The sequence below is a fragment of the Eschrichtius robustus genome, chromosome X, assembly GCF_028021215.1.
Source record: "Eschrichtius robustus isolate mEscRob2 chromosome X, mEscRob2.pri, whole genome shotgun sequence".
NCBI classification, from domain to species: domain Eukaryota; kingdom Metazoa; phylum Chordata; class Mammalia; order Artiodactyla; family Eschrichtiidae; genus Eschrichtius; species Eschrichtius robustus.
The window spans coordinates 1,460,178-1,485,953 of NC_090845.1; the positions used below are offsets into that span (position 1 = coordinate 1,460,178).

General features: G+C 49.0%; 1 protein-coding gene across 1 annotated transcript; it reads right to left on the bottom strand.

The window, feature by feature from the left end:
* Window positions 1-227: 227 nt before the first annotated feature.
* CRLF2 (cytokine receptor like factor 2) lies at window positions 228-12,952 on the bottom strand. The gene is made up of 8 exons (XM_068534094.1): window positions 12,937-12,952; window positions 11,995-12,097; window positions 9,038-9,201; window positions 7,969-8,102; window positions 5,906-6,068; window positions 5,039-5,144; window positions 2,636-2,720; window positions 228-494 (listed from the first exon to the last, which is right to left on the bottom strand). Exons 1-8 carry the CDS (start codon window positions 12,950-12,952, stop codon window positions 228-230), a joined length of 1,038 nt encoding a protein of 345 aa, XP_068390195.1.
* Window positions 12,953-25,776: the final 12,824 nt, after the last annotated feature.

A 25,776-nucleotide genomic window follows, 5' to 3' on the forward strand; every position in this document is an offset into this window, starting at 1 on the left:
AGCCCAACCAACAGTCTGCCACCTATAGGGAATCCGCCTTCAAGCCCTTGCATATCGACATGGATGGGATGCATTGGTTGGATGGTTGGGGTGTTGGGTGACCCCAGACACCAGCATCCTCGGTTCTGGGGAGTTCCCTTCACAGTGGTTTTTAGTCCCTGAGATGTTGTCCTGGGTCCTACAATGTCAACGTAGATTTTGATGTTGGCTTTTGAGTTTGCACCCCCTCAGAACCTGACGTATGAGTTGTCACTCGTCACAAACGTAAAATCCCCGAGAGAGACCACCTCGCCGTCCTGGGGGGGCTGGCGAGGGAGCTGGCTGGGCTCCCCGGTGGCCTCTTCCTCCTCTGTCTGCCGGTACACAGGGCTCGTCACTGCTGTCATGGGCATCTCCGCCAGCTGGACCACCGCGGCCTCTTCCGGGATGGACTCCTGCTCCCCATCTTCCATCTTATTCAAGTGAGCCACATTCTGCGTGTCCTTGATCCACTCCTGCCAGGATGAAACATCGTGACTCAGGCTCCGTGCAGCAAAGCCCTCCCCTCGGGGCCCGTGCATCCCCGGGACCCTGGCAGCCTCCCTCCGGAGGGGATGCCACCCCCAGCAGAACAAAAAAGCTCTCATGTTTAGCATCTTGGCATAGAGCTTGTGGTTTCAGACCTGTCTTTTGTCATCAGCCTCAAAGCGCTGGCCTGTGGTCACTCCTCACACATGAGGACTGCCTGAAGGGCTTTTCTGGAACCCAAAACAAGAAACACAGATTCCTCTCCCCCCACCACCACCCCGCAGGTATGTTCTCTGAGATGGGGGTGACTTTTCAGAAGGAGGATTATCACTCAGCAGGTCCAGGAGGCCTAGATGCTGAATTCTAACAAGTGCCCTGGGGTTTCCTGATGCTGGCCGGAAGCACATCTGGAATAGGGTGTTCCACGGGACTGTCTTCCACGGGTGACTCCTCTGTCCCCTATGACATCTCCCTTCCCCGGCCCAGCCTCCCCCATCTCCTTCTTCCAGCCCCAAGTATTGAAAAACTTCCGATTTCCTGTCCTAAACTCTGCTGTAACCCCCTCTCCTCTCCCTTGAAAGGAACTGGGACACCCCCAAATATGCCGCTTTGGCACAAGGATTATTTTCAGCTGAAGGCAATGGAGAATGAACCGCTGCAGAGAGGATTCTCTGCTCTCCGTTTATCCTCCCTAGAAGCAGGGCATAAATGTCCCTTTTGGAAAGGAAATGTACATTTGTAAACAGTCACCCTGACCCTTCCAACTCCAGAGACGACACTTATCACCTGGGAGAACTTGAGTCTGCATAAAATCTTACTAAAGAACCCTTATTTCTCATGCATTTCCTAGTTACCTTCTCATATCTTGCCTGCCACCCACAAGTCCCCAACCCCTTTTCTTTTACTTGGTCTCTCCTCCACACTCTATCACCCTTTGTTAAAATGGCACATCACCCCCCGGGTCTGTAACTACTTCTTGGGGGTTTTCACTTGTTTTCATGTGCATACAAAATAAACCTTTTCTCTTCTTAATCTTTTTCTTTTTTTTTTTTTTTTTTTTTGTCCATTTAATTTGCAGGCATCAGGGACAAAACTTAACAGGATAGAGGAATGTTTTTGTGGGTTTTCTTTCCATTTTTGTCCCCTCTCCTACACCTAAGTAGTTTTAAAATTCACCTTGCTCCTGTGGAAGGTTAAATAGTGCATCCCTTCCAAAATAAAGATATGCCCAAGTGCTAACCCTCAGAACCTGGGAATGGGACTTGATTTGGAAGTAGGGTCGTTGCAGATGTGATGAAGTGAAGGGTCTGAGACGAGGTCCTCCTGGATGAGGGTGGCCCTACATCCAATGACAGGGTCCTTATAAGACACAGAAGAGGAGAGACACAGACACAGAGGAGAAGCCCCGTGAAGACGGAGGCAGAGACGGGAGGGATGCGGCCACAAACCCAGGGACGCTTGGAGGCCCCAGAAGCTGGAAGAGGCAGGAGGGACCCTCCCCTGGAACCTCTGGAGGGAGCGCGGCCCTGGGACCCCTTGATCTCAGATGTCTGGTTCCCAGGACTGGGCGAGGATTAATGTATGGTGTTTTGAACCCCGCAGTTTGTGGCAGCCGCAGGGAACCGGCATAACTCTGATCCCAGGGTCCTATAAAATCTATGCCTGGGGGTCCACTGCCTGGCAATCTCCTGGGGACGGGGGTGCTGATCCCCTCTCTCTCATTCCTCCCAACTCCTCCTCAGCCCCCCTTTAAGCATTTATCACATGAATGAAATAACAACCATAAAGTTTGAAAAAGGAAGTGTAGGTTTTGTTGTCAGCCCTGCAGAGGGAACAGATTAAGAACACAACTTCCTGATGAGATCAGAAAGCGATTAGGCTGGAAAATCCCGTAGGGGGGGCCACTGATCTCTGGGGCTGATTTCAAGAGAAGCCACCCTCGGAGGCCCTTGGATCTACTCTCTGACCCAAAGAGAAAAGAACATGCTGCTGCTTTCAAATGCAAAAAGGCTCACAGGCATCTAAAGAGGCCGCTGGAATAAAAGCGGGTTTTTAAATGGTGCATAGGGGAGATATTAGGACAGCACAAAGCAAGCCTGTTTTTCATGCCCAAGGAGATGGTGCTTACCTGGAAGTTACCTTGGTGCGACTCAAAGAGCCCAGAGAAGGTGAATCTCGGATCCGGCACACTGGGCATGAGAACCTTCTTAACCCTGAAATGGACATGGAGAGTCTGGTCAGACAGGCTGGCGCCCCTGAGCAGGGCTGTGGACGTCCAGGAGGACAGATCCCCGCCCCCCACCCCGCCATGAGGGGCCCAGGATGGCTGCAGATTTTGACCCCAGAGGCTGCACACCTTGGCGGAACTGCGTCCCCAATTTCAAAACATGTGCCCCACTCCTATCCCCCCAGGTACCCTGCTCCCAACATCCACGTGAAGCCCTCACCAGGAATGTGATGTTAGGGGCATGGAGCCCATCTCTGCAAAAGAGCAATTCTTATTACCTAGGAATCACTACTTCTATTGACATTATGGACTGAATTGTGTCCCCACCTCCCCAAATTCATAGCTTGAAACCCTAACCCCTCAATCTGACCGTATCTGGAGGTTGTACTTCTTAGGGGGTAATTAAGGTGAAATGAGGTCATAGACATGGGGTATGAAGGTGATCAGGATACACCACCCCAAAATATGCCACTTGGGGATGTTGTGTATTTGGTGGTGAAGGCACTTGAGAAACAGCAGAGACAGGAGAAGCCCTCTGCCCTCCTCCGTCCACCTAAAAGCAGAGCACAAATTTCCCTCTTTACAAAAAAAAAAAAAAAAAATTCCATTTGTAAAGGTGCCCCCCCTCTCCTTTACCAGGAAATGGGCAATGAGTCACATCACTGAGATGGCACCAAGATGCTTCCACATAGACAACCTTTATCTGCCTGTAGTTTCCCCCACACATTTCTTAGTCACCTTCCCACAGTTTACCCACATCCAAACTCCCTTTTCCTTTGTCTTCCTTTTCCACAAATTATTACCTTTTGTTAAAATGGTATAGAAGCCCCCAAATTAACTGCCTTGTTAGGTGTTCACTTCCTTTCTACGAATCTCCATGTGCTTAAAAATATTACATCAGTAAAGAAACATGCATTTTCTTATGTTACTCTGTCTTTGGTCAGTTTAATTTGCAGGCCCCCAGGAACAGAACCTAAGAGGTTCTCATCTAATAAGCTGCTAACCCTATGTGACTGGTGTCCTTAAAAGAAGAGGAGATTAGTACACAGATGCACACAGAGGGACGACCGTGTGAGGACACAGGGAGGAGAGGGCCGTCTACACACCCAGGAGAGAAGCCTCAGGAGGAACCAGCCCTGCCCACACCTGGACCTCAGATTCAAGCCTCCAGTACTGGGAGAAATAAATGTCTGTTGTTTGAGGCCCCCCAGTCTGGGGTGCTTTGTTATGGCAGCCCCAGGAAAATAATACAGTTGATTTCACCACTCGTCGCGAACAGGGACTTCCTTGAGGACAGGACAAGTGTTAGTTTTTTCCAAGAAGTGTACTCCTCAGATTCCCTCAGGGGTGATTTCAGTTTTGTATTAAAAACATCAGACATGTCACCTGTCAACACACTTATCTGATTGCTTCATCTACTCCCTTGCAGAGAACCGTATTGCAGGCATCTGTTTGAGCTGGTCAAAGAGAGAGCAGACTGAAGAAAATATGGGGCGATTTGCAAGAATTAAGGGGAGCTGCTGCATGCTGTATCCAACCACGATGGGACGTCCTTGAAATCGTCTAACTTAGCCTAGCTCAGACCCAGCCTGAGTGGTCCAGAATGGCGGTCCATGTTTCTCTATGCAGCACTCCAGTCGTTGCTATGGAAACCTCATCCTAAGAAACAAAGATGGCACCCACGGCCCTGGGCATCAGTTCCTCCAAACATCATCAAGAAGTAAAAGGCCCAGGCGCAAGTACGTTTAAAGAAAGATGGAAATAGCGGTTGTTAAATTATTGCATGGAAGGTTAATGGGGAGAAATATTTAATATCATATTTTTGAAATGCTTTCTATGGTCTCAAAGAATATTGTTTTGCTGTATCGGTAAATGGATTTACAAACCAGACAAGCTTTCTTCTTGTCCAGTTCTTCTCACGTCACTCACCAAATTGTCTCATTTAATAAATCTCAATAAAAATTAAAAGGTGTTTTAAGTACCTGTCATTGTAACATGACAGGAGGACACAGCTCAATGGGGCATGTGTTTGAAGCAAGGTAACGCTCTGATAGGAATGAGCATTCTTGTATCCTACTGTCTCCACGAGAATATTTGTCAATGAATTCTGCAGATATCTCTGCACCTTTGGCATTATTTCCCTCTCAATTTTCTTGTCATATACCACTGGCAAAGTGTGTATTATAGAGAAAGTGATATTCAGCTAAATAATCATATCAGACAATTCTTTTTTTTCCCCCCAATTCATGGACATATTGGAACCAAAGCCCGTGTGTCTGAGGATTCTGGCAGGGTCATCCTTACCTCCGTAGTTTCCACAAAGGCAGAAGGAGAAGGGAGGCTATCAGGAAGGTGACCATGCCAGCAACTAAAATAAAATTTGGGAAAAGGCTGTTTTCCCGGCACAAATCTAAAGCAAAACAGAATGAGGGCTGTAAGTTACCAAGATAATTTCAACATAATACTAGATCACACTCCAAACCCTGCCACCCCCATTTTTTTTTTTCCTTTATAAATGTCAGGGTCAGCAAATCTTGATTTTGGTGTGAAATATCCTGGAAAGAGAGACGGTGACACTGGGCAGGCAAACATTAGGAAGGAGGGAGTGTAGATTTAACTCACTGCCAGGGGTATTTGAGGATATCAGGGCTTGCTTTGGTCTATCCATATCTATCATCTATCTATCATCTATCTGTCTATCATCTATCTATCTATTTACCTACCTACCTATCTACTTATCTATCTATGATATATATCTGCCTACTTACCTATCCATCTATCTAGCTAACTATCTATCTATCACCTATTATCCATCTATGTCTATCCATCTATCTATATCTGTCATCTATCTATCATCTATTTATATCTGTCGTCTATCATCATCTATCATCTATCAATCTATCCATTATCACCTATTTATCTATAGATCTCTCTATGCATCTATACCTGTATCCATGGAACCACATTCATAAATGACATATTATTCTTGCTATGTTCATCGAAATAAAAATGAAAATTAGTCCAATAATGATGGAAACCAGAAGAAGAATTGCTTCCACCGTGACCTCTGGAGCAGGACTCGGGGTCATCGTGCTTTCAGGTGCCCCATTCCACCCTCCCCCCAACGTAGGGTGCTGGACCATGTTGTACAGCAATGCTGCGTGACATTACCTGTTAGCTTGCCCCTCTGCTGGTGTATCACCTCTGACCAGTCACTTGGGTATGTGTCAGAGCCGTAGCTGGACTCCAGCGTTTTCACTCTGGCCCGAAAGAAATAACACTTCTCAGCATCCAAACTGTCGAGCGTGACATTGCAGGTTTTTGCCTCCTTGGACTAGAGGGAAAAAGAGACACGATGACCCACGATTGACCCAGACTTTTTCATCTTCTACCAGGGAGTCACACAAGATTCCTCCTTGCAGGATTTCCCTCTCTTGTTTCACTTCCTCTCTCTGTCCAGATCTTTATCCTCCAAACAACAGCAAAAACAAATGTGGCAGTACCTCTACACCTCCCTCCAAAAAGGAAAAAAAATTCGTTATGACAAACATGATGACAGACGCTTTTGAAGAATTACCAAGTTCTTTCTTTTAAAAAAAAGTAATTTTTTAAAACAGAAGTATAGTTGCTGTACAGTATTACATGTTACGGGTGTACAATATAGTGGCTCACAATTTTTAAGGGTTATGCTTCATTGACAGTGATTATAAAATATTGGCTATATTTCCCAAGTAACTTTTCTTATGAATATAAAAGTAATGCATGCTGCGGCTTCCCTGGTGGCACAGTGGTTGAGAATCCGCCTGCCAATGCAGGGGACGCGGGTTCAATCCCTGGTCTGGGAAGATCCCACATGCCACGGAGCAACTAAGCCCATGCGCCACAGCTACTGAGCCTGCGCTCTAGAGCCCGCGAGCCACAACTACTGAGTCCGTGGGCCACAACTACTGAAGCCCGCGTGCCTAGAGCCCGTGCTCCACAACAAGAGAAGCCACTGCAATGAGAAGCCCGCGCACCGCAACAAAGAGTAGCCTCCGCTTGCTGCAACTAGAGAAAAGCCCACATGCAGCAACAAAGGCCCAACACAGCCAAAAAATTAATTAATTAATTAAAAAAGAAAAAAAAGTAATGCACGCTTACATGTGAGACTTCAGAAAACACACACAAAACCACACACACACACACACACACACACACACACAGGTAAAATAAGACACTTAAAACCCGTCTTTATTCTAGCTCCAAAATACAATCACCATTAACAAATTGATATCATTTCTCTCCTTCCGGGGGTATGGTATTCATTGAACACAATATTTAATGTACACTTTGCTTCTTATCACTAAATATTCTTTAAAATACCTTTTGATGGCTCTTACATCTTTTATTATAAATGTACCATAATTTGTTTGACTATTCTCCCGCTGTATGCCACACAGATGGCCCCTGAGTCCATGTACTTATTTTAGATAATGCTTCGATAGACGTCTTTGTGCATACAGCCTCATCCACATTTTGAATTATTCCCCGAGGACTGATTTCTGCAAAGGGAATCAATTGATGAGAATGGGGACCATGACGGAGTTTCCTGATGTTCAACATCATCAAAAATGGCCACATTTTATGATCAGCTATTTAGGAGAACTCCAGTATCCCTCTATTTTTTTTTAAACTTTAATTTATTTATATTATTTATTTTTGGCTGCGTTGGGTCTTCGTTGCTGCGCACGGGCTTTCTCTAGTTGCGGTGAGCGGGGGCTACTCTTTGTTGCGGTGTGTGGGCTTCTCATTGTTGCGGAGCCTGGGCTCTAGGCACACGGGCTTCAGTAGTTGTAGTTGCGGCACATGGGCTCAGTAGTTGTGGCTCCCGGGCTTAGTTGCTCTGCGGCATGTGGGATCTTCCCTGACCAGGGCTTGATCCCGTGTCCCCTGCATTGGCAGGTGGATTCTTAACCGCTGTGCCACCAGGGAAGCCCAGCATCCCTCTATTTTAATGTGTATTTCTTTGATGAGCAGTGATTCTAGTCTACTGATTCCAGCCATTTGTCCGTCTTTTCCCTTTTTGGATGAGTCCCCCCTGCTTCTGTCACATACACCAGGCTCCACAATCACATGACCAAGTCCTTAAAATAAATCTCAATATCTTTGTCTCTGTGTCTCTCCATCTTTCTCCATCGTTCGCATCTTGGGGATACTTACGCACACCTGGCCTGAGAAGACGTCCCTGCCCTCACCTGCCACTCGGTGTCAAAGGTGCTCTTGTGCTGGATTTCATACACGAGACCTTTGTACCACAGGTCAGAGCAAGTCACTGTCACTGCTCCCTGATGCCACTGGAAGCTCAGGTCACTCAGGGATCTGGGTTTCACTAAGAAGGAGAAATAGCACATCTATTGTGACTAACACCTCTACAAAGATAAACATTGCACATCTCTAACATTACAGTGGTAACTGGGCTTGGGTTCACTGTCCTCTGACTGTTCCAATCCCTCCTCTAACACCTTATGAGATTTGGGGTTTCCGTGTCTCTAGTACATTGACAATAGAACTTTTAGCCAGCTCTCCAAGGACCCGTAGGCGTCTCATGGAAGGAGCTCTCTGAAACTGCTTGAAACACTTTTCTGTATCTGTTATGGGATGCATTGTGTCCCACCAGAAAAAAAGACACTTTGAAGTCCTGGACTCTAGCACCTCAGAATCTTTGGAAAGAGGATCATTACAGGTGTAATTAATTGTTTAAGCTAAGATGAGGTCGTCCTGGAGTAGCGTGAGCCCTAATCCAATATGGGATGTCCTTATAAGAAGAGAAGAGACACAGACACACAGAGGAGAAGCCACGTGAAGACGGATGCGGAGACGGCAGGGATGTGGCCAGAAGCCCAGGGACGCCCAGGATTACCAGCAGCTCCCAGGAATTGAGGGAGAGGCTTGGAGAGGATTCTCCCTCAGAACTTCCAGAAGGAACCAACCCTACCCACATCTCGACTTTGGAACTTCTGGTGTCCAGAACTGGGAGACAATGTTTATTGTAAGCTACCCAATTTCTGATAATTTTTTATGACACGAGGAGACTTATACAATGTCTATGAGGGAGTTTTTCAGTAGGGGGTCCATAGCTCTCACGGGATTCTGAGATGCACCTGTGACATCCCATCCCTCAAAAAAGGGGGCCGAAAAAAGAAACACTGCCTCACAGAAGTCCGGACCAGAACATGAATCTTTGGAGAGAGGGTTTCACCACCTTTGTACGACGTACCCTAATCCAAAACGGACAGTCACCCCTCAAGGTACCAAAGCACGTACGGTAGTTGCTGATCCACAAACTCTTGCTGAGAAGGGGCTGAGTTCCATTCCTGATGGAAAAATGTAGAACTGCATCTTTTTCTACTTCCAGGAGGCACCCGGCAGTGTAACCTTGTTGAAGGGTATACTTGGAGCATGGTCTGTACGCCTCATTGCTGCTTAACCTGTGATTTAAAAAGAGGAAAATTCAGCTTTGTAGCATCTTTTTCTTTAATATATATAATTGTATTTATTTATTTATTTTTGTCTGTGTTGGGTCTTCATTGTTGTGCACGGGCTTTCTTTAGTTGCGGTGAGCGGGGGCTGCTCTTCGTTGCGGTGCGCGGGCTTCTCATTGTCGTGGCTTCTCTTGTTGCGGAGCTCGGGCTGTAGGCGCGCAGGCTTCCGTAGTTGTGGCACGTGGGCTCAGTAGTTGTGGCTCGCGAGCTCTAGAGCTCAGGCTCAGTAGTTGTGGTGCACGGGCTTAGCTGCTCTGAGGCGTGTGGGATCTTCCCAGGCCAGGGCTTGAACCCGTGTCCCTTGCATTGGCAGGCAGACTCTTAACCACTGCGCCACCAGGGAAGCCCTGTAGCATCTTAAAAATAACATCTTAAGGGCCATTCCTTTGCTCCATGACTCTGTCACTGACTCAGATTAGGTACCATGTCACTCGCTTCAATGACCCCCTTCCCCTTACAACTACAGCAAGACCTGTCGAAACAGAAAAGTACCCCTCTCTCAAATGTTTACACGCCTTGAATGGATCTTGTAGGGCTTGAATTGTGGCCCTCCAAATGGCATGCCTACGTATCAATACTAACCCCGGAACCTGGGAACAGGACCTCATTAGGAAATAGGATCTTTGCAGATGTGATGCAGTGAAGGGTCTGAGATGAGGTCCTCCTGGATGAGGGTGGCCCTACATCCAATGACAGGGTCCTTCTAAGAGACAGAAGAGGAGAGACACAGACACAGAGGAGAAGCCCCGAGAAGACAGAGGCAGAGACGGGAGAGACGCGGCCACAAGCCCAGGAACGCCTAGAGCCCCCAGAAGCTGGAAGAGGCAGGAAGGACCCTCCCCTGGAGCCTCTGGAGGGAGCGCAGCCCTGGGACACCTTGACCTCAGACGTCTGGTCTCCAGGATGGGGGAGGTTGAATTTTCCTTGTTTTAAGCTGCCCTGTTTTTGGTACTTTGTTGCGGCCGCCCTAGGAAAGTAAGTGACCTGCAGAGTAACCCAGCCCTTGACTCAAGGAGGCATTTTTATTTTATATCGGAGTAGAGCTGACTAACAATGTTGTGATAGTTTCAGGTGCACAGCAAAGTGAGTCAGCCATACATATACATGTATCCAGTCTCCCCTCCCATCCAGGCTGCCACATAACATTAAGCAGAGTTCCCTGTACTATACAGTAGGTCTTTGTTGGTTATCCTTTTTTTTTTTTTTTTTAAATAAAATTTATTTATTTAGTTTTGGCTGCATTGGGTCTTTGTTGCTGTGCGCGGGCTTTCTCTAGTTGCGGCGAGCGGGGGCTACTCTTCGTTGCGGTGCGCGGGCTTCTCATTGCAGGGGCTTCTCTTGTTGTGGAGCACGGGCTCTAGGCGTGTGGGCTTCCGTAGCTGCGGCTCACGAGCTCAGTAATTGTGGCTCGCGGGCTCTAGAGCACAGGATCAGTAGTTGTGGCGCAAGGGCTTAGCTGGTCTGCGGCATGTGGGATCTTCCCGGACCAGGGCTCAAACCCGTGTCCCCTGCGTTGGTAGGCGGATTCTTAACCACTGCACCACCAGGGAAGTCCCTGGTTATCCTTTTTAAATGTACCAGTGTACATGTCAATCCCAAACTCCCTAACTATCCCTTCCAGGAGACACTTTTAATAGGGATGTCCCAAGATTGGGTATATCTTTGAGGCTTCCCTGCAATATTAAGAAGAAGCCTGGGCTTCCCTGGTGGCGCAGTGGTTGAGAGTCTGCCTGCTAATGCAGGGGACACGGGTTCTAGCCCTGGTCTGGGAAGATCCCACATGCCGTGGAGCAACCGGGCCCGTGAGCCACAACTGCTGAGCCTGCGCGTCTGGAGCCTGTGCCCTGCAACGGGAGGGGCCGTGATAGTGAGAGGCCCGTGCACCGCGATGAAGAGTGGCCCCCGCACCACGATGAAGAGTGGGCCCCGCTTGCCGCAACTAGAGAAAGCCCTCGCACGAAACGAAGACCCAACACAGCTAAAAATAAATAAATTAAATAAATAAATAAATAGAGTAGCTATTAATTTAAAAAAAAAAAAAAGAAGAAGCCTATAGGACCCAGCGTGAGACCAGCTTATACTCCATCCTTAAGATCTCAAACCCAAGCAGTGACGAGACCAAGAATTATCTCCTTTATGACTAAAGAAACGGATGCGGGACTTCCCTTGTGGTTAAGAATCTGCCTGCCAATGCTAGGGACATGGGTTCGAGCCCTGGTCCAGGAAGATCCCACATGCCCCGGAGCAACTAAGCCCGTGCGCCACAACTACTGAGCCTGTGTTCTAGATCCCGCGAGTCACAACTACTGAAGCCTGCGTGCCTAGAGCCCGTGCTTCGCAACAAGAGAACCCACCGCGATGAGAAGCCCGCGCACCGCAACAAAGAGTAGCCCCCGCTCGCCACAACTAGAGAAAGCCCGTGCGCAGCAAGGAAGACCCAACGCAGCCAAAAATAAATAAATTAAATAATTAACTAAAAAAAAGAAAAAAGATATAATCAAATATCTACTTAAAAAAAAAAAAAGAATCTAGGTGGTTTCGAGCGTGAGTCAGTCATCACTCCGTTAGAAGGTCTGGGAGCTGCGGCTGCAGCTGTGGTGAGGCCTGAGGGCACACACATTCACACTTGCACTTTCTGATTCTTCACACGTTCACTTCCTGGGCCTCCCAGTTGCTGACATCTTAGAAGACGAAATATTTTAGCCATAGGTATGGTTTTCCCTTCCTCAGGGCACTTACTTTAGGAGGAATGTCAAATTAGTCCCAGAGTATTCACTTGCATTCCACGTAACCTTCACAGTTTCGAAATTAAAGTTGATGATTTGAAGCTGCAATGCTTCTCCTGGGTAAAAAGAGACAAATAAAGTAGACTTTGAGGCAATGCTGGAAAGAGTGAAATTTGTAAAATGATGTCAGCACTCATGTTATAAGAATGATATAGTGCTTTTTAAAAAAAATTTGATGATATATTTTATTTAACCCTATATATCCAGAATACTATCATTTCAACATGATATCTATCTATATCTATCTATCTCTATTATCTATCTATCTATCTATCTCTATTATCTATGTATCTATCATCTTCATCATCATCATCTATTACCTATCTACTATTTATGTATCTATCAATCATCTATCATCTATATCATCTATCTACCTATCTATCATCTAACTTATCATCATCTATCTGTTATCTATGTCATCTATCTGTAATTATCAACAAGATAGTTTATATTCTTACTATGTGTCCGGAGTCTGTTATGTGTTTCATACTTATAATACAAGAATGATAGAGTGCTTTAAAGGGACAGAGAAAACCAAGATTCTCACAAACAAACCGGTCATGACTTATGTCAGTAAGAACTGCAGGATCTATGAAGGTCGGTGAGAAAACTCAGTCACTTTGAGAGACAACAGTCAGTGTAAGGTTACAGCTGACTTTCTTCTCACGTTGGCAAGAGGTAATGACCATCGGTTAGTGTGAAGAGTAAACAGTGAGTGCCAACTGTGTGTCCAGCGGCACCACGTTTTGTGGGCACACAGAGAGGAAGTGGACACTGTCCCCCGTCCACCAAAGTCGCTGTCTTACTCAGAACACCACACATGACGAGTCGAGGAAAAGCTCAAGGTCAAGTGAGTCCTTCAATGTTTGCTTTAGACCTTACTTAGGCTCCACACCTGTCAGAATGGCCATCATCGAAAAGACCACAAATAATAAATGTTGGCAAGGGTGTGGAGAAAAGGGAACCCTTGTGCACTGTTGGTGGGGATGTAAATTGGTGCAGCCGCTGTGGAAAACACTATGGCAGTTTCTCTAAAAGATAAAAATAGAGCTCCATAGAATCCAGCAATTCCACTCCTGGGCATTTATCGCAAAAAAACGAAAACTCTAATTTGAAAAGATACATGCACCCCAATGTTCATAGCAGTACTACTTGCAATAGCCAAGACATGGAAGCAACCTAAACGTCCATCAACAAAGGAATGGATAAAGAAGACTTGGTACACATATACAATGGAATATTACCCAGCCGTAAAAAAAGAATGAAATAATGCCATTTGCAGCAACATGGATGGACCTAGAGATGATCATACTAAGTGAAGTCAGTCAGAGGAAGACAAATATCACATGATATCACTTACATGTGGAATCTAAAATATGACACAAACTAGTGAATGTAACAAAACAGAAGCAGACTCACAGATACAGAGGACAAACTAGTGGTTACAAGTGGGGAGAGGGAAGGGGGGAGGGGCAAGATAGAGGTAGAGGATTAAGAGGTACAAACGATTACATATAAAATAAATAAGCTACAAGGATATATTGTATAACACAGGGGATATAGCCAATATTTCATAATAACTATAAATGGAGTGTAATCTTTAAAAAATTGTGAATCCCTATGTTGTATACCTGAAACATATATAATATTATAAATCAACTATATCTCAATTTTAAAACTCATATAGTTTTTATAAATTTATTTATTTATTTGTTTATTTATTTATTGGCTGTGTTGGGTCTTTGTTGCTGCGCGTGGGCTTTCTCTAGTTGCAGCGAGTGGGGGCTACTCTTCGTTGCGGTGCGTGGGCTTCTCATTGCGGTGGCTTCTCTTGTTGCAGAGCACGGGCTCTAGGCACACGGGCTTCAGTAGTTGTGGCACGCGGGCTCAGTAGTTGCGGCTCGCGGGCTCTAGAGTGCAGGCTCAGTAGTTGTGACGCAAGGGCTTAGTTGCTCTGTGGCATGTGGGATCTTCCCGGACCAGGGCTCGAACCCGTGTCCCCTGCACTGGCAGGCGGATTCCCAACCACTGCACCACCAGGGAAGTCCCAGAACTCATAATATATTTAAACAAAAAGAAAATGTGTAAGTTTTTTCTTCATCCCTTTGAAATATATGTAGAGACTTTTAGAAGTTAGTGAGCTTTTGCCAGATTTGGGACCTAGGCATATCTCTCTCAAGGGAGCCAACTCTTTGAAAAGCAAACATAAACGGCGTGGTGCCCCATTTCTGTGAGGGGCTAAGAGTCTGGCTCCATGTCGTAAAAGCACCTGCAGTCGTAAAGACAGAAGTTAATTTTTCCTTTGGATAAAGCCAATGATCTGACCCAGGTGGTCCCTCCCACTGGAAGGTGAGTTTAGGAAGAATTACGGTTACAGATGGTGCTGGGACGTCCTCCCGTTTGAGAACGTGGGTGCAGTGGCTGGTGTCCACCTTGCTCTAGAAAAGGGTTTGTGTCTTGCCAATCTCCTTCTCAAAAGGCATGTGCATCAGAGGGCAGTCTTGTTCAATGCTTATTCAGCCATGAAATCGTGTCTCTCTTATCTCTACCTTTGTGGTGAAGAATTCTGGGTTGGCGAGAGATGCCAGTTTTGATTCTATTTCTGCAGTACCATCAGAAACACCTCCATCTCTCCAGAAATTACCCGCCAACCTGGGCCATCGGTGGTTAACAATCCTGGTGGCACCATTGCCACTGAGAGATACCGTCTCATTCCTGTGATTTCACTGTTCCCACCTGAACGTCGGCTCCCGAACGGAAAGAACTCAGGGCCACCAGGACCCGTTGTTGCTTAGAAAGTACGTGCTGATTTCATGGAATATTATGAACTTATTCGGAAATTTTAAGAGATGAAGGTGTAAATGGCAAAGTGTACCAGGACAACCCTGGTGACAAAGGTTGTCTGTACCAAGGCAAGGGCGGTGGGGGGGGGGGGAGCTGTCTTTCGGTGTCGATTTCCAACCTCCCTCAAACCCTCCCTGAAAACCCTCTGAAGATCATTGTGGGACCACACAAGACACAGCAAAGCCAGAGCAGATTCCATAAAGAGGTGCTCAAGTGTTCTGGGGCGTCTGCAAGAAATGACCACAGACTGAGGGGTAAAACAGCAGGAATTTATCCTCTCTCAATCCTGGAGACCAGACGTCTGAGGTCAAGGTGTCCCAGGGCCACGCTCCCTCCAGAGGCTCCAGGGAGGGTCCTTCCTGCCTCTTCCAGCTCCTGGGGGCTCCAGGCGTCCCTGGGCTTGTGGCCGCCTCCCTCCCGTCTCTGCCTCTGTCTTCATGGGGCTTCTCCTCTGTGTCTGGGTCTCTCCTCTTCTGTGTCTTAGAAGGACCCTGCCATTGGATGTAGGGCCACCCTCATCCAGGAGGACCTCATCTCGGACCCTTCACTGCATCACATCTGCAAAGACCTTATTTCCACATAAGGTCCCATTCTGAGGTTCCAGGGGTCAGGGCTTGAAAATATCTTTTGAGGGGACACAATTCAATCTTCAACAGGAAGATACCTGACACACAAAGGTTATTTGGACAAGCATCCTAGGCATGTCTGCACCTGGGATCATTCTACCTACTCTCTGCTGTGAAAAGGCGGCTGATGGGGCTTCCCTGGTGGCGCAGTGGTTGAGAATCTGCCTGCCAATGCAGGGGACACGGGTTCGAGCCCTGGTCTGGGAAGATCCCACATGCCGCGGAGCAGCTGGGCCCGTGAGCCACAATTACTGAGCCTGCGCGTCTGGAGCCTGTGCTCCGCAACAAGAGAGGCCGCGATAGTGAGAGGCCCACGCACCGCGATGAAGAGTGGCCCCCGCTTGCCCCAACTAGAGAAAGCCCTCGCACAGAAACGAAGACCCAACACAGCCAAAAATAAATAAATTAATTAATTAAAACAACAACAACAACAACAAAACTCCACTTACTTCTATCATCATTTCAAAAAAAAAAAAAAAAAAAAAGGCGGCTGATGTCAGCAGCATTGCTGGGTGTGCTCTGAGCCCCTCCGTGTGCACGGGGATACACTTGCCCCTGGGGTCCCCGTAAGGTGCACCTGATACCAGCGACATGGCAGAAAAGGTGAAATCAGCATGGCCACGTCTCCTTGGAGCAGTGACAGACCAAAGGAAGCAGACACACGCAGGGGGCTCGCCCAGCACCTGCAGGGAGCACGCTGGTGTCTGACCACTGCCTCACATGCAAGTGGCCGCCTCACTGTTCCCCACCCACAGGCTGGTCCCACGTCCCCGAAAAGAGCACCGTCCCGACTACCCCATCTCCCAGACCACACACAAGGAGTGAGAAATAAAATTCATGCTTTATGGCAAGACAAGAAAAACTTAAACATAAAAAATGTTCTCTGCCCTTTGATCTCCTGTCTCCCCTCGCTGTGCATCGTGTGTCTGCATCAGGCATCGACCAGACCTCCCCCATCAGCGGAAATACCTGCTCGGCCATGAAGAGTAACATTTCGCCTGGCGCCACCCAGACAGTTCCTTAAAGGTAACGCTCCCTGTTGACCTCGTAAGGGGCCAGGACGACGCTTAGATCTGGAGTGCGTAAACGGTCACTAATACGTCACTGGATGCACAGCCCTGTGCCTCAAAAACCTTTGGGTGGAACCATTCTCAGAGCTTCCTGAGATGCTCTTCCCATTACCATCCTCAAATTTGGCTTGAATAAAATTTTCCATTTCTTTCTCAGATCGCCTGACTTATTTTTCATCGACAGCGTCGTCCCCCTTAAGAACACTTTTTAGGGCCACCAGGAGCTGTCAGGTCACTTTCGTCCACCACCTGCCTCCATGCTTCCCGCCCACACCCAAGCCTGAATCCCTGCTGCGTTTGGGGTAAGCAAGTGGGCTCGGGCGGCAAACGTCTCCCGAGTTATTCCGGGGCGTCAGGACGTGTATAGTGTGCCCGCCTTTATCCTTCTTCCATTCCAAGCTCTCCCTTCCCCTTCCACTGCCTCCATCCCCGACTTTCCTGGTCTCCCCGATTCTGCCCGACGCCCCCTCCCTCCTTATCTGCCCCCGATGTGATAAACACGATTCCAGCCCACACGGCTGCTGGTCAGTGAAACAGCCTGGGGATTGTCTGAAGACTGAGGGTGTCTCATTCTGTATGGCTGGTGGGGACAGGCTCCCCCCTCACGCCTGAGCCTTTAATGAGCCCCCCCGTCCGATCACTCCCACTCACCGCCCCTCGTGCTTCTTTTGACACCGGTTCACAAGGGTTCACAAGGGTTAGGCGTGTTCGGGGCAAATGTGCATTCTCACTAGCCCCATCAGAAACACACAATAGCCTCAGATGGAAATATGATCTGAAAGCCCAATGGCGTCGTGAAGTCTGAATCTGTTGGTTCAAAATGGATCGACGGGGTGGAAACGGCCCCAGAGGGACCTCCCTGCGCAGCTCCGGGACCTCAGGTGGGATGGGGGAGGCTTTCCTAAGACTGTGCCCAGTGGGACCGCAGGTGTTCACACACCTGTGATGACCTCGGGTAAAAGAAAAGCAGGCAAACCACAAAGGCCTTTCGTAAAGCAAGTTCTGCATTTTCCAGGAAGTTCCTACAAAGGTTCTGAGCGAGCCCGGCTTCACAGAGGGATGAGAACCGCCTCGGGTGGGACGCTCTGTCCATCCACGACCAGAACCCCTACTTCTGCCCACGGATGTGCATCAAGTGGGTCAGAATCCAGAACTGGCCTAAAGGGCTCTTTCTTCACTCAAACTCCACGTGCGCAGTGGTGGCGGGTATGGGGGGGCTGTCAGGAGGAAACTGTGGATGTCCAGGATTGTCTGTGGCCGTGGGGAGCTCCGGTCACAGCCAAACCTCTCCTCCCTCTGCCTTCTGTCGCTGGCAGATGGAGTCCTGGATTCGGCCACGTGAAAACGGAGCACCGGGCATTGCACAGAGCTAGGGAATTATGCGGGTGCCAGCCCTGGGGACACCCCACATCCAGGCTCTCTCACCCTCCTCACTGTGTCCCCTTGATGCGCAGTTTGCAACCCCAGGGCTGCAGCAAAGAAGGCCCCTAGGGACCCTTCCAAACCAGGTAGGCGAGAGGCCAGCTCCGACGTGGACGGTCAAGCATGGGGTGATGCCTGGGGACAGTTCAGAAGCTAAATGTCACGAACGTGCCATCACCAGCTCCCATCCGGGCCTCCCTTGAGCTGGAAAGCAAATCAAAGCTGTCTAGTGCAAGACGGGACCAGACCCCTCCCGTCCGCCCCCTCCTGTGGCTGCCTTTTGACAAAGCTTGTAAGGTGATCATGCAGCCTGGAAACAGTTCTCTGGAAAAGCCCCGGGAACCAGGCTCTGAGGACAGAGAGCAAGGTGACACTGATAATCATTCTCAGAAGGCACGGCCAGCCGTGGGATTCACGGATGACCCCACGGACCGACGGGTGACTGGGGAAGCCCTTGTCTTTCTCGGGGGCACTGCGGCCGCATGATCTCACCACGGGAAGGTAAGTATTAATTTAAACAAAAGCCTTTCACCTCTTTGGAGGCAGACAGAACAACAAAGCAGCCCAGATTCTCAGTTCTGCAGATAAGGGCTCTTCTATTGATTTTTTTTCCATTCAAACCCAATCCTGAACTCCATCAAGAGCGGGTCCTTTGCAACAGGCAAACGGGGCTTTGCCGGAGACTCAGAAACCTGCGTAAGCCCTTGGCACTTTCACAAAGAAAACAGTGCATTGGCAAAAGACACCATAAAAAGAAAAAAGCAGAGATGTTCAAAGAAAGGGCATTTCACGCAGACAAATGGCTACATTTGCCAGCTGTTGACTTACCCAGCTCCTTTTCTTCTGAAGCCATCACACGTCCCAGCAGGAAGAGAGCTGAGGCTGCCCAGGGCAGAAAGATAGGCCTCATGCTTGAAGGAGGAGAAGTCAGTGAACAGAAGGTCAGCGCCTCCAAGGTCAGCGCCTCAGTTCATCGTACAGAGTCACCCCGTCTTTAAAATGTGGAAAAGAAACTAGGGAAATGACTACAGGAAACAGTCATGCTTTATTTTAAAAGATGACTCTTGTCAAAAAAAAAAAAAAAAGTGCAGGATCATTTTTTCAGCCCCGCCGAGCACTTTTGCAGCCCCGCCGGATACATCTCACTTGAAACATTATCAGATATGATCTACACCCAGGATTCTCACCGTCTGGTGGGTCGTGAGAATCCTGTGTTTGGAGATCGAGGTCCAAGCCCGGTCCTGCAGCCCTCATCTTGCTGAGGTTTCCTGGCCGCTCACCCAGAAGCAGGGAGACTTGGTCCCCCTCCCAATGGCCTCAAGCCAAGCAGGGGACAGGCATGGTATCCATAAAGGACAAAGTTTGGGGACTTGTAGAACCCCAAGGAGAATCGTTTCCCAGATGTTACCAGGGAGATTTGTAGGTGGGCTTTTTCCCACAGAAGGGAGCCTGGATTGACCCTCAGCGGCCAGTTTATGGCCCCCATGTCTGCCTCCAAATGTGCCCCCGGGAGTGGGTGACTCTAACGAAACATAACACCCACCGTGGTAACCGCGCTTGTAAAATCATGTCAAAACTACAAAGCCCTTTCACAGGTAGCCACTGACAGAATCTGTGAGCAGCACGAGATGGGCAGAGTAAACACGAATTGCTCCACTGCGGAGTTAAAAACGCAGTTTCCCAGAAGCAGACAGTGGCCGATGGACTTCCAGTTGCGTCTTGCAGGGCAGGCTGAGACTCGGGTCTTCCCGGCCCCAGATCAGGGGTGCTTCCACCGTGGGCATCCTTCTGGAGGTCAGAGGTCCAACACTGCTGTCCCGGGGCTGAAATCCAGGTGTGAGCAGGGCTGGCTCCTTCCGGAGGCTCCAGGGGAGAATCTGTCTTCTTGCCTTTGCAGCTTCTAGAGGCGCCCACGTTCCTCAGTTCGTGTGCCCACGTGACACCAACCTCTGCTTCTCTGACTCTGAACCTCCTGCTTCCTTCTTACACGTAAGGGCCCTTGTGCCCACCTGGAGAACTCAGGACACTCTCTCCATTTCCAGATTCTTTTTTTATGGCCATGCTGTGGCGGCTTGCGGGATCTTAGTTCCCTGATCGGGGATTGAACCCAGGCCCCCTGCAGTGAAAGCGCGGAGCCTTAACTACCGGACCGCCAGGGAAGTCCCCATCTCCAGATTCTTAATCACATCTGCAAAAGGTCTTTTGTCCTGTAAGGTAACATATTTGCAGTTGCCAGGGATTAGGACGTGGGCATCTTTGGGGACATTAGTCTGTCTACTACCCAGGGATTACGACGTGGACACCTTAGTGTGATAGATGATAGACTGAGAGACACAGACATGCAAATGTATATATGTACATATATGTACGTATATACTCATGTACATTGATGACAGATTGATGATAGATAAGTAGATAGATGATAGTGAGATAGATAGATGGTAGGTATGTAGGTAGATAGATGATAGATAATTGATAGGAAGTCTCTCATGCTGGGTCAGGGCTTCTCAGCCTCAGCACTACTGACCTCTGGGGCTGGATGACTCTCTGATGAGGGGCGTCCCGGGCCCTGTGGGGTGCGGAACAGCTTCCCTGGTCTCCACCCACCAGGTGCCAGGAGCTCCCCTCTCCCCATCCCCCCGCCCCCAGCCAGGACAGCCAAAGGGCTGCAGGCATCCCCAGGCTTCCCTTTGGAGGGGGGACCCTTATCCCTTCATCTCCCCTCACTGCTCCCTCCTTCCCGCCATCCAGGGCAGCTAGAGGTTCTAGCTCTTTTCCAGAGCGGACCTTGCCCAGCAGGAACTGTTCGTTTCAGAAGTTTTACCTAAAAAAGGAAATACTCAGGCAGACCACACGGGGAGAAAAGGCCTGGGAGGCCACTCTGAGGTCGGAGAAGAAAACCAAGCCTCACCGTGGCGCTTCTGCAGCAGGGACGGGGCTCCTGTGAGATTAGGATTTTATGGGAACAGAGACGGGTGGTCCCCGAAGATGGGTTCTCACAGCTCCCCGGGTCAATGACGTGAAAGAGCGTTTGCCCTTTGGGAGGACCGAAGAGGCACAGAGAGAGGGTAGGAGTTCGCGGTGCTCTCCCGCACTTCCTGGAAAACTGTGACAGGCTGTCCCCCCATGTTTTGACGGCTCCGAGATGCTGGACCGCTCCGAAGGGGTGACCCGGTGGGAAAGGCATGATGGCCGGCGTTGTGCTACCTCGGTGAACTGCGCGGGAAGGTTTTACCTTCTCTGGCCTTGCCCTTCACGGGGGCATAAACCTGGGCGGGGGCAGAAAATGGGCAGGCGAGACCTCCCCTCCCTTGTGGATTCCAGATTGGAAACAAACTGCACGTGAATCCCGGGGTCCACGGTCATCTCCCGTGGAGATTACACATCACCCCGCGTGCACCTCCTTCCCACTGTCCGCCCTCTGCGCTCAAAGCCACAAACGGATACTGTGCTGTGCGTTTTCCTCCGTATCGGACGTGCAGGGTGAGTCAGCAAGCGAGAGAAGCAAAGAGGAGGGAGGTTATAAAACATGGGTGTGAATGGAGCTTCTGTTATTTCTTCTCTTCTGCCCACTCCCCCTGCACGTGGGAATGATTGTGGTGATCTATGGACGTGGCACAAATCACCCCGAAGCTTTGAGGCACCCATGACAGCAGCTTGTCCTGTCTCCTGATTCAGAGGCTGGATGGGGCAGGTGTTGGCTGGGTCCATTGCCAACGGGAGGATGGATTGAGTGGGAATGTTCTAGAAGCTTCCCTCACACACCTGGCCTCTGGACTGAGTAGTAGCTGACAGCTTGACTGGTCCCTTCCCTGACCAGAAGACTTGACAGCATGGAATGTTCCACAAGGTCCGGTCACTTCCGCTATCTTTGATTGGCCAAAGCAAGCCACGGGCCAGCCCAGACTCAAGCGACAATGAACCCCCTTGGGAGCAGCTGTAAAGAATTCACACCCATCCAGATTTCTCCACAATAGCGATCTCTGTTTGCTCAGGTTCCACGTGATTTCCAAAAAAGACAGTTCATTGTTACATGAAGTCAAGATAAGTTGGGTTCGCAGCAATGATAATGAACCACAGTGTCGGTTCCACCGGCCTTAAATGTCAAGTTTCTGCCGTACCGAATTGTGTCAGAACGCACAGCGTGACACGACCTCTCACCTCTACTCCGGCACGGGTCTGTTTCTGAATCTGCCCAGCGCTGCTGGACGTAATCTCAAAAAGGCACGGGGGGGGGGGGCAGCCGAACGCCATGAGCCGCGAGCTTTGCTATCAGATTCATCTCAGCGAAAGCGTGTCAGGGTTTACTGTGTACCGAGAACTATTACATAACAGGAGGATTTCCTCGCCCCAGCACAGAGCAGAGGCCTGGGAGCGATGGGCATAGCACAGCGGCATTTTTACAGCACAGAACCATGTGGGAGGCTCTTGGCTATTTCATTTGTTTGAGGAGAGATTTGAAGATGGGCAGCTGTGCTGATCTAGAACCTTGGAAACGGAGGGACTGGCTTCAGAGGCAGCGTGGGTGGAACTCGGGGGGCCTGCGTATCTGGATCTGGGAGAAGGATGCCTTGCCCGCATGTGGTTACGTTAACAGCTCTGCGGACGGGCCAGCAGACACCATCGGTGTAGACCATGGACCAGTGCACAGTGCTTACTTATATCACAGGCCAAAGAAAACTCACTTCTTAGTTGCATGGTGTGTTCTTGGCCAGAGAGTTACAACGTTGAGCGAAAGGGCCTGCCTCTGCTGAGTAATGTTGCCTTCATAAACAACTGAGTCTTGGAAGAGCTGCCATTTTTGTAGCCCATCCCAGCCTCCTGTCTTCCCCTGCTCCATCCCACCTACCCCCAAACCCAGCCTGGCTCCGCACAGAAATACCAGGAAGGGGTGGAGGAGGTGACCAATGACACGGGCAAAAATGGGAGAACCAGAGCAGTTCTCCTGGACTTCTCCTAGAACGAGGAAATACAATTTGGCTGAGGAAAAGATCTTTATTTGTGATGTGATAAAGTCTCATAAGTGAAATTACAAGTTCAACACTAGCTAAGTGGAGGCCTAAATAAATGTAACGTGTTGACATAGTCGTGTAATGATGATGGGCTTAGTAGGGCTTAGTTGGTCTGTGTCTACACGTCCCGGGAGCATGGCGTCCACCCTGTTTCTGACACACAGAAAGTGTATAATCCTGAAAGCTGACAGAGGGACAAATGGAGGAACATAATGGGTGGATGGATGGATGGATGGATGGGTGAATGATGAATGGACGGATGGGTGGGTAGAATCATGGAAGAATCATCCAGTCTGGGTTCTGGAAGATCCCTGAAAGATGTTATTGTGGGTTCAATTTCCCTCTAAATACATATTGAAGCTCTAACCCCCAGAATCTATGACTATGACCTTATTTGGAAATAGGGTCTTTGCAGATGATCGAGTTAAGATGAAATCTTTTGAGTAGGCCCTAATCCAATATGATTTGTGTCCTGCAGAAACGGGACCTTGGACATGCCAACAAACACACAAAGGGAGGAGCATGTAAAGACACAGGGAGAAGATGGCCATCTACAAGCCAAGAAACCCCTGAGGCGCCTAGAATTAGCAGAGAGGACGTTGAAGAGATTCACCCTCACGGCCCTCAAAAGGAACCCACCCTGCTGACACTTTGATTGTGCGCTTCTGGCGTCCAGAACTGGCAGACAGTAAGCCCCCCTGCCAACCACCCCCCCACCCGCTTGCCGTCTGTGGTGCTTTGTTACGGTTGTACCAGGAAACTCATACAGATGTCACCCTGAGTCTGGGAGGGGCCACAAGCTTGTTATGGACAGAACATTACATCTCGTATCCGAATGGCTGCAATGCACAGAAAGTCCACCTGTTCCCCCCACCCAGCGTGTCCTCTGACCACACAGAAAACCCATCTCTGTGTGAGCCCCGTTCAGATAACTGAGGATGGCCAACGCTACCTTGATTTCCAGGTTAAACGAGCCTCATTCTTTCATGAGCTCCTAGGCTTTTCGGTAGCCTGATCTCCTGGCAATGAGCCCTCAGATTCAAGATGGTGGGTGACCCTCCACAGAGCTCATTCACGTGGCTGAACAGTAATACGGGAAAGGGAATAAATCCATCACAGGGAGGGGGACAGAACAGGCAGGCACTAGCGGAGCACAGGGTTCTATAGGGTTCTGGACTAAGAAAGAGGATTGACTCTTACAGGGATGGAAACATCCAAGTGGGGGAAGGTGAAACTGTAGGGGAAGGAAGGAAAAAAAAAAAATCTTTTTCCTCTGTCCTCTTAGGTTCTGCTCCTAGGCCCCTGCAAATTAAACTGACAGCAGATAGGCTAAGAGGAAAAAAGAAAGCAGAAGTTACACATGCAGCATGCATACATGGAGAAACTCAATGATCAGTAACTCAAAGGGACGGTTAGAATCTGGGGTTTATATACCTAACTTAGCAGGTGATGGGGAGGTGGAGAAAGGACACTTAGGCGAAAACAAACGTCTTTTGAAAAGATAAGTGGGTTTTCAGGTGAACTAACAGGAGATCAGAAAATGTGGGATAATGTTTGTTTACACAGATATGAGTGATCTTTCCACCTCCTTCATGGCCATAAAATCCCCTGGAGAAGGGGCTGGGGGGTGGATTTTATTACCTTTTCCCTTCTGGGAGTAGATCCACCCTGAAGAGGAATTTATGGAGCCCTATTTCTCAGAAACTGCTGCTTTTGTTCAGATAGGGAAGCTCCAAGACATTTTTTTTTTTTTTTCCCCTGCATTGGTTGAATTTCAAATGTCTTCAGGTTAAAATAATCTTGATACCAAAGTGGCCTATTTGGGGTGTGGCATATTCAAATCCCCTTCACAGGCCTGAGTCGAGGAGTCTCCAGGAAATTTGGGAGCCCCTTTGCCTGGAGGAGCCTGGGTAAGGCATAAGGCGGAAGCAGATGTTAGGAGAAGGATGGAGACCCAGCAAGACAGAAGAATCCACACCAGCTCCTGGACCCACCAACCCAGTGTCTTGGCCTGAAGTGGGGTTGCCCAGCCAGCACAACTCACCTGGGACACCTGAAAAAGGGAATCAGCTGTTATTCTTCCCCAAAAAACCTGTATAAGCATAATCTTTTTTTTTGAAGTAAATTTATTTATTTTTTATTTTTAATTTTGGCTGTGTTGAGTCTTTGTTGCTGCGCGTGGGCTTTCTCTAGTTGCAGCGCGTGGGCTTTCTCTAGTTGCAGCGAGCGGGGGCTACTCTTCGTTGCGGTGTGCAGGTTTCCCATTGAGGTGGCTTCTCTTGTTGCGGAGCACAGGCTCTAGGCACGCGGGCTTCAGTAGTTGTGGCACGCGGGCTCAGTAGTTGTGGCGCACGGGCTTAGTTGCTCCGCGGCATGTGGGATCTTCCCGGACCAGGGCTCGAACCCGTGTCCCCTGCATTGGCAGGCGGATTCCCAACCACTGTGCCACCAGGGAAGCCCCTGTATAGGCATAACCTTTAGAGTTCTGGGTTAGCCAGGAGAAGAACTGGCAAAGAGAAAGAGGGGCTGCAGGTGTGGAGGGGTGACTGACAAAGTCCAGGACCTTTTCTCTGGGGCGCTGTCTAGATTTGGGGTTCTAAGCCTTGCCTAGGATGCGGAGTAATTCTCCAGGGATAGTAACGCATCGCCCCCAGTTTGCCAGAGACTGAGGGGTTAACGTCCAGGGCTCTGCAATCTGGGGTCACAATTTCCTTCTTAGTCCTTTCACCCCTCAGCCACAAGCTCAGAGACCACACTACAT

Coding starts and splice junctions, on each gene's coding strand:
- CRLF2 (XM_068534094.1), bottom strand. Junction 8,103..9,037: donor TTTGTGGATCAGCAACTACC/GTACGTGCTTTG, acceptor TCTCCTTCTTAG/TGAAACCCAGATCCCTGAGT. Junction 6,069..7,968: donor CCTTTGACACCGAGTGGCAG/GTGAGGGCAGGG, acceptor TTTTCCCTCTAG/TCCAAGGAGGCAAAAACCTG.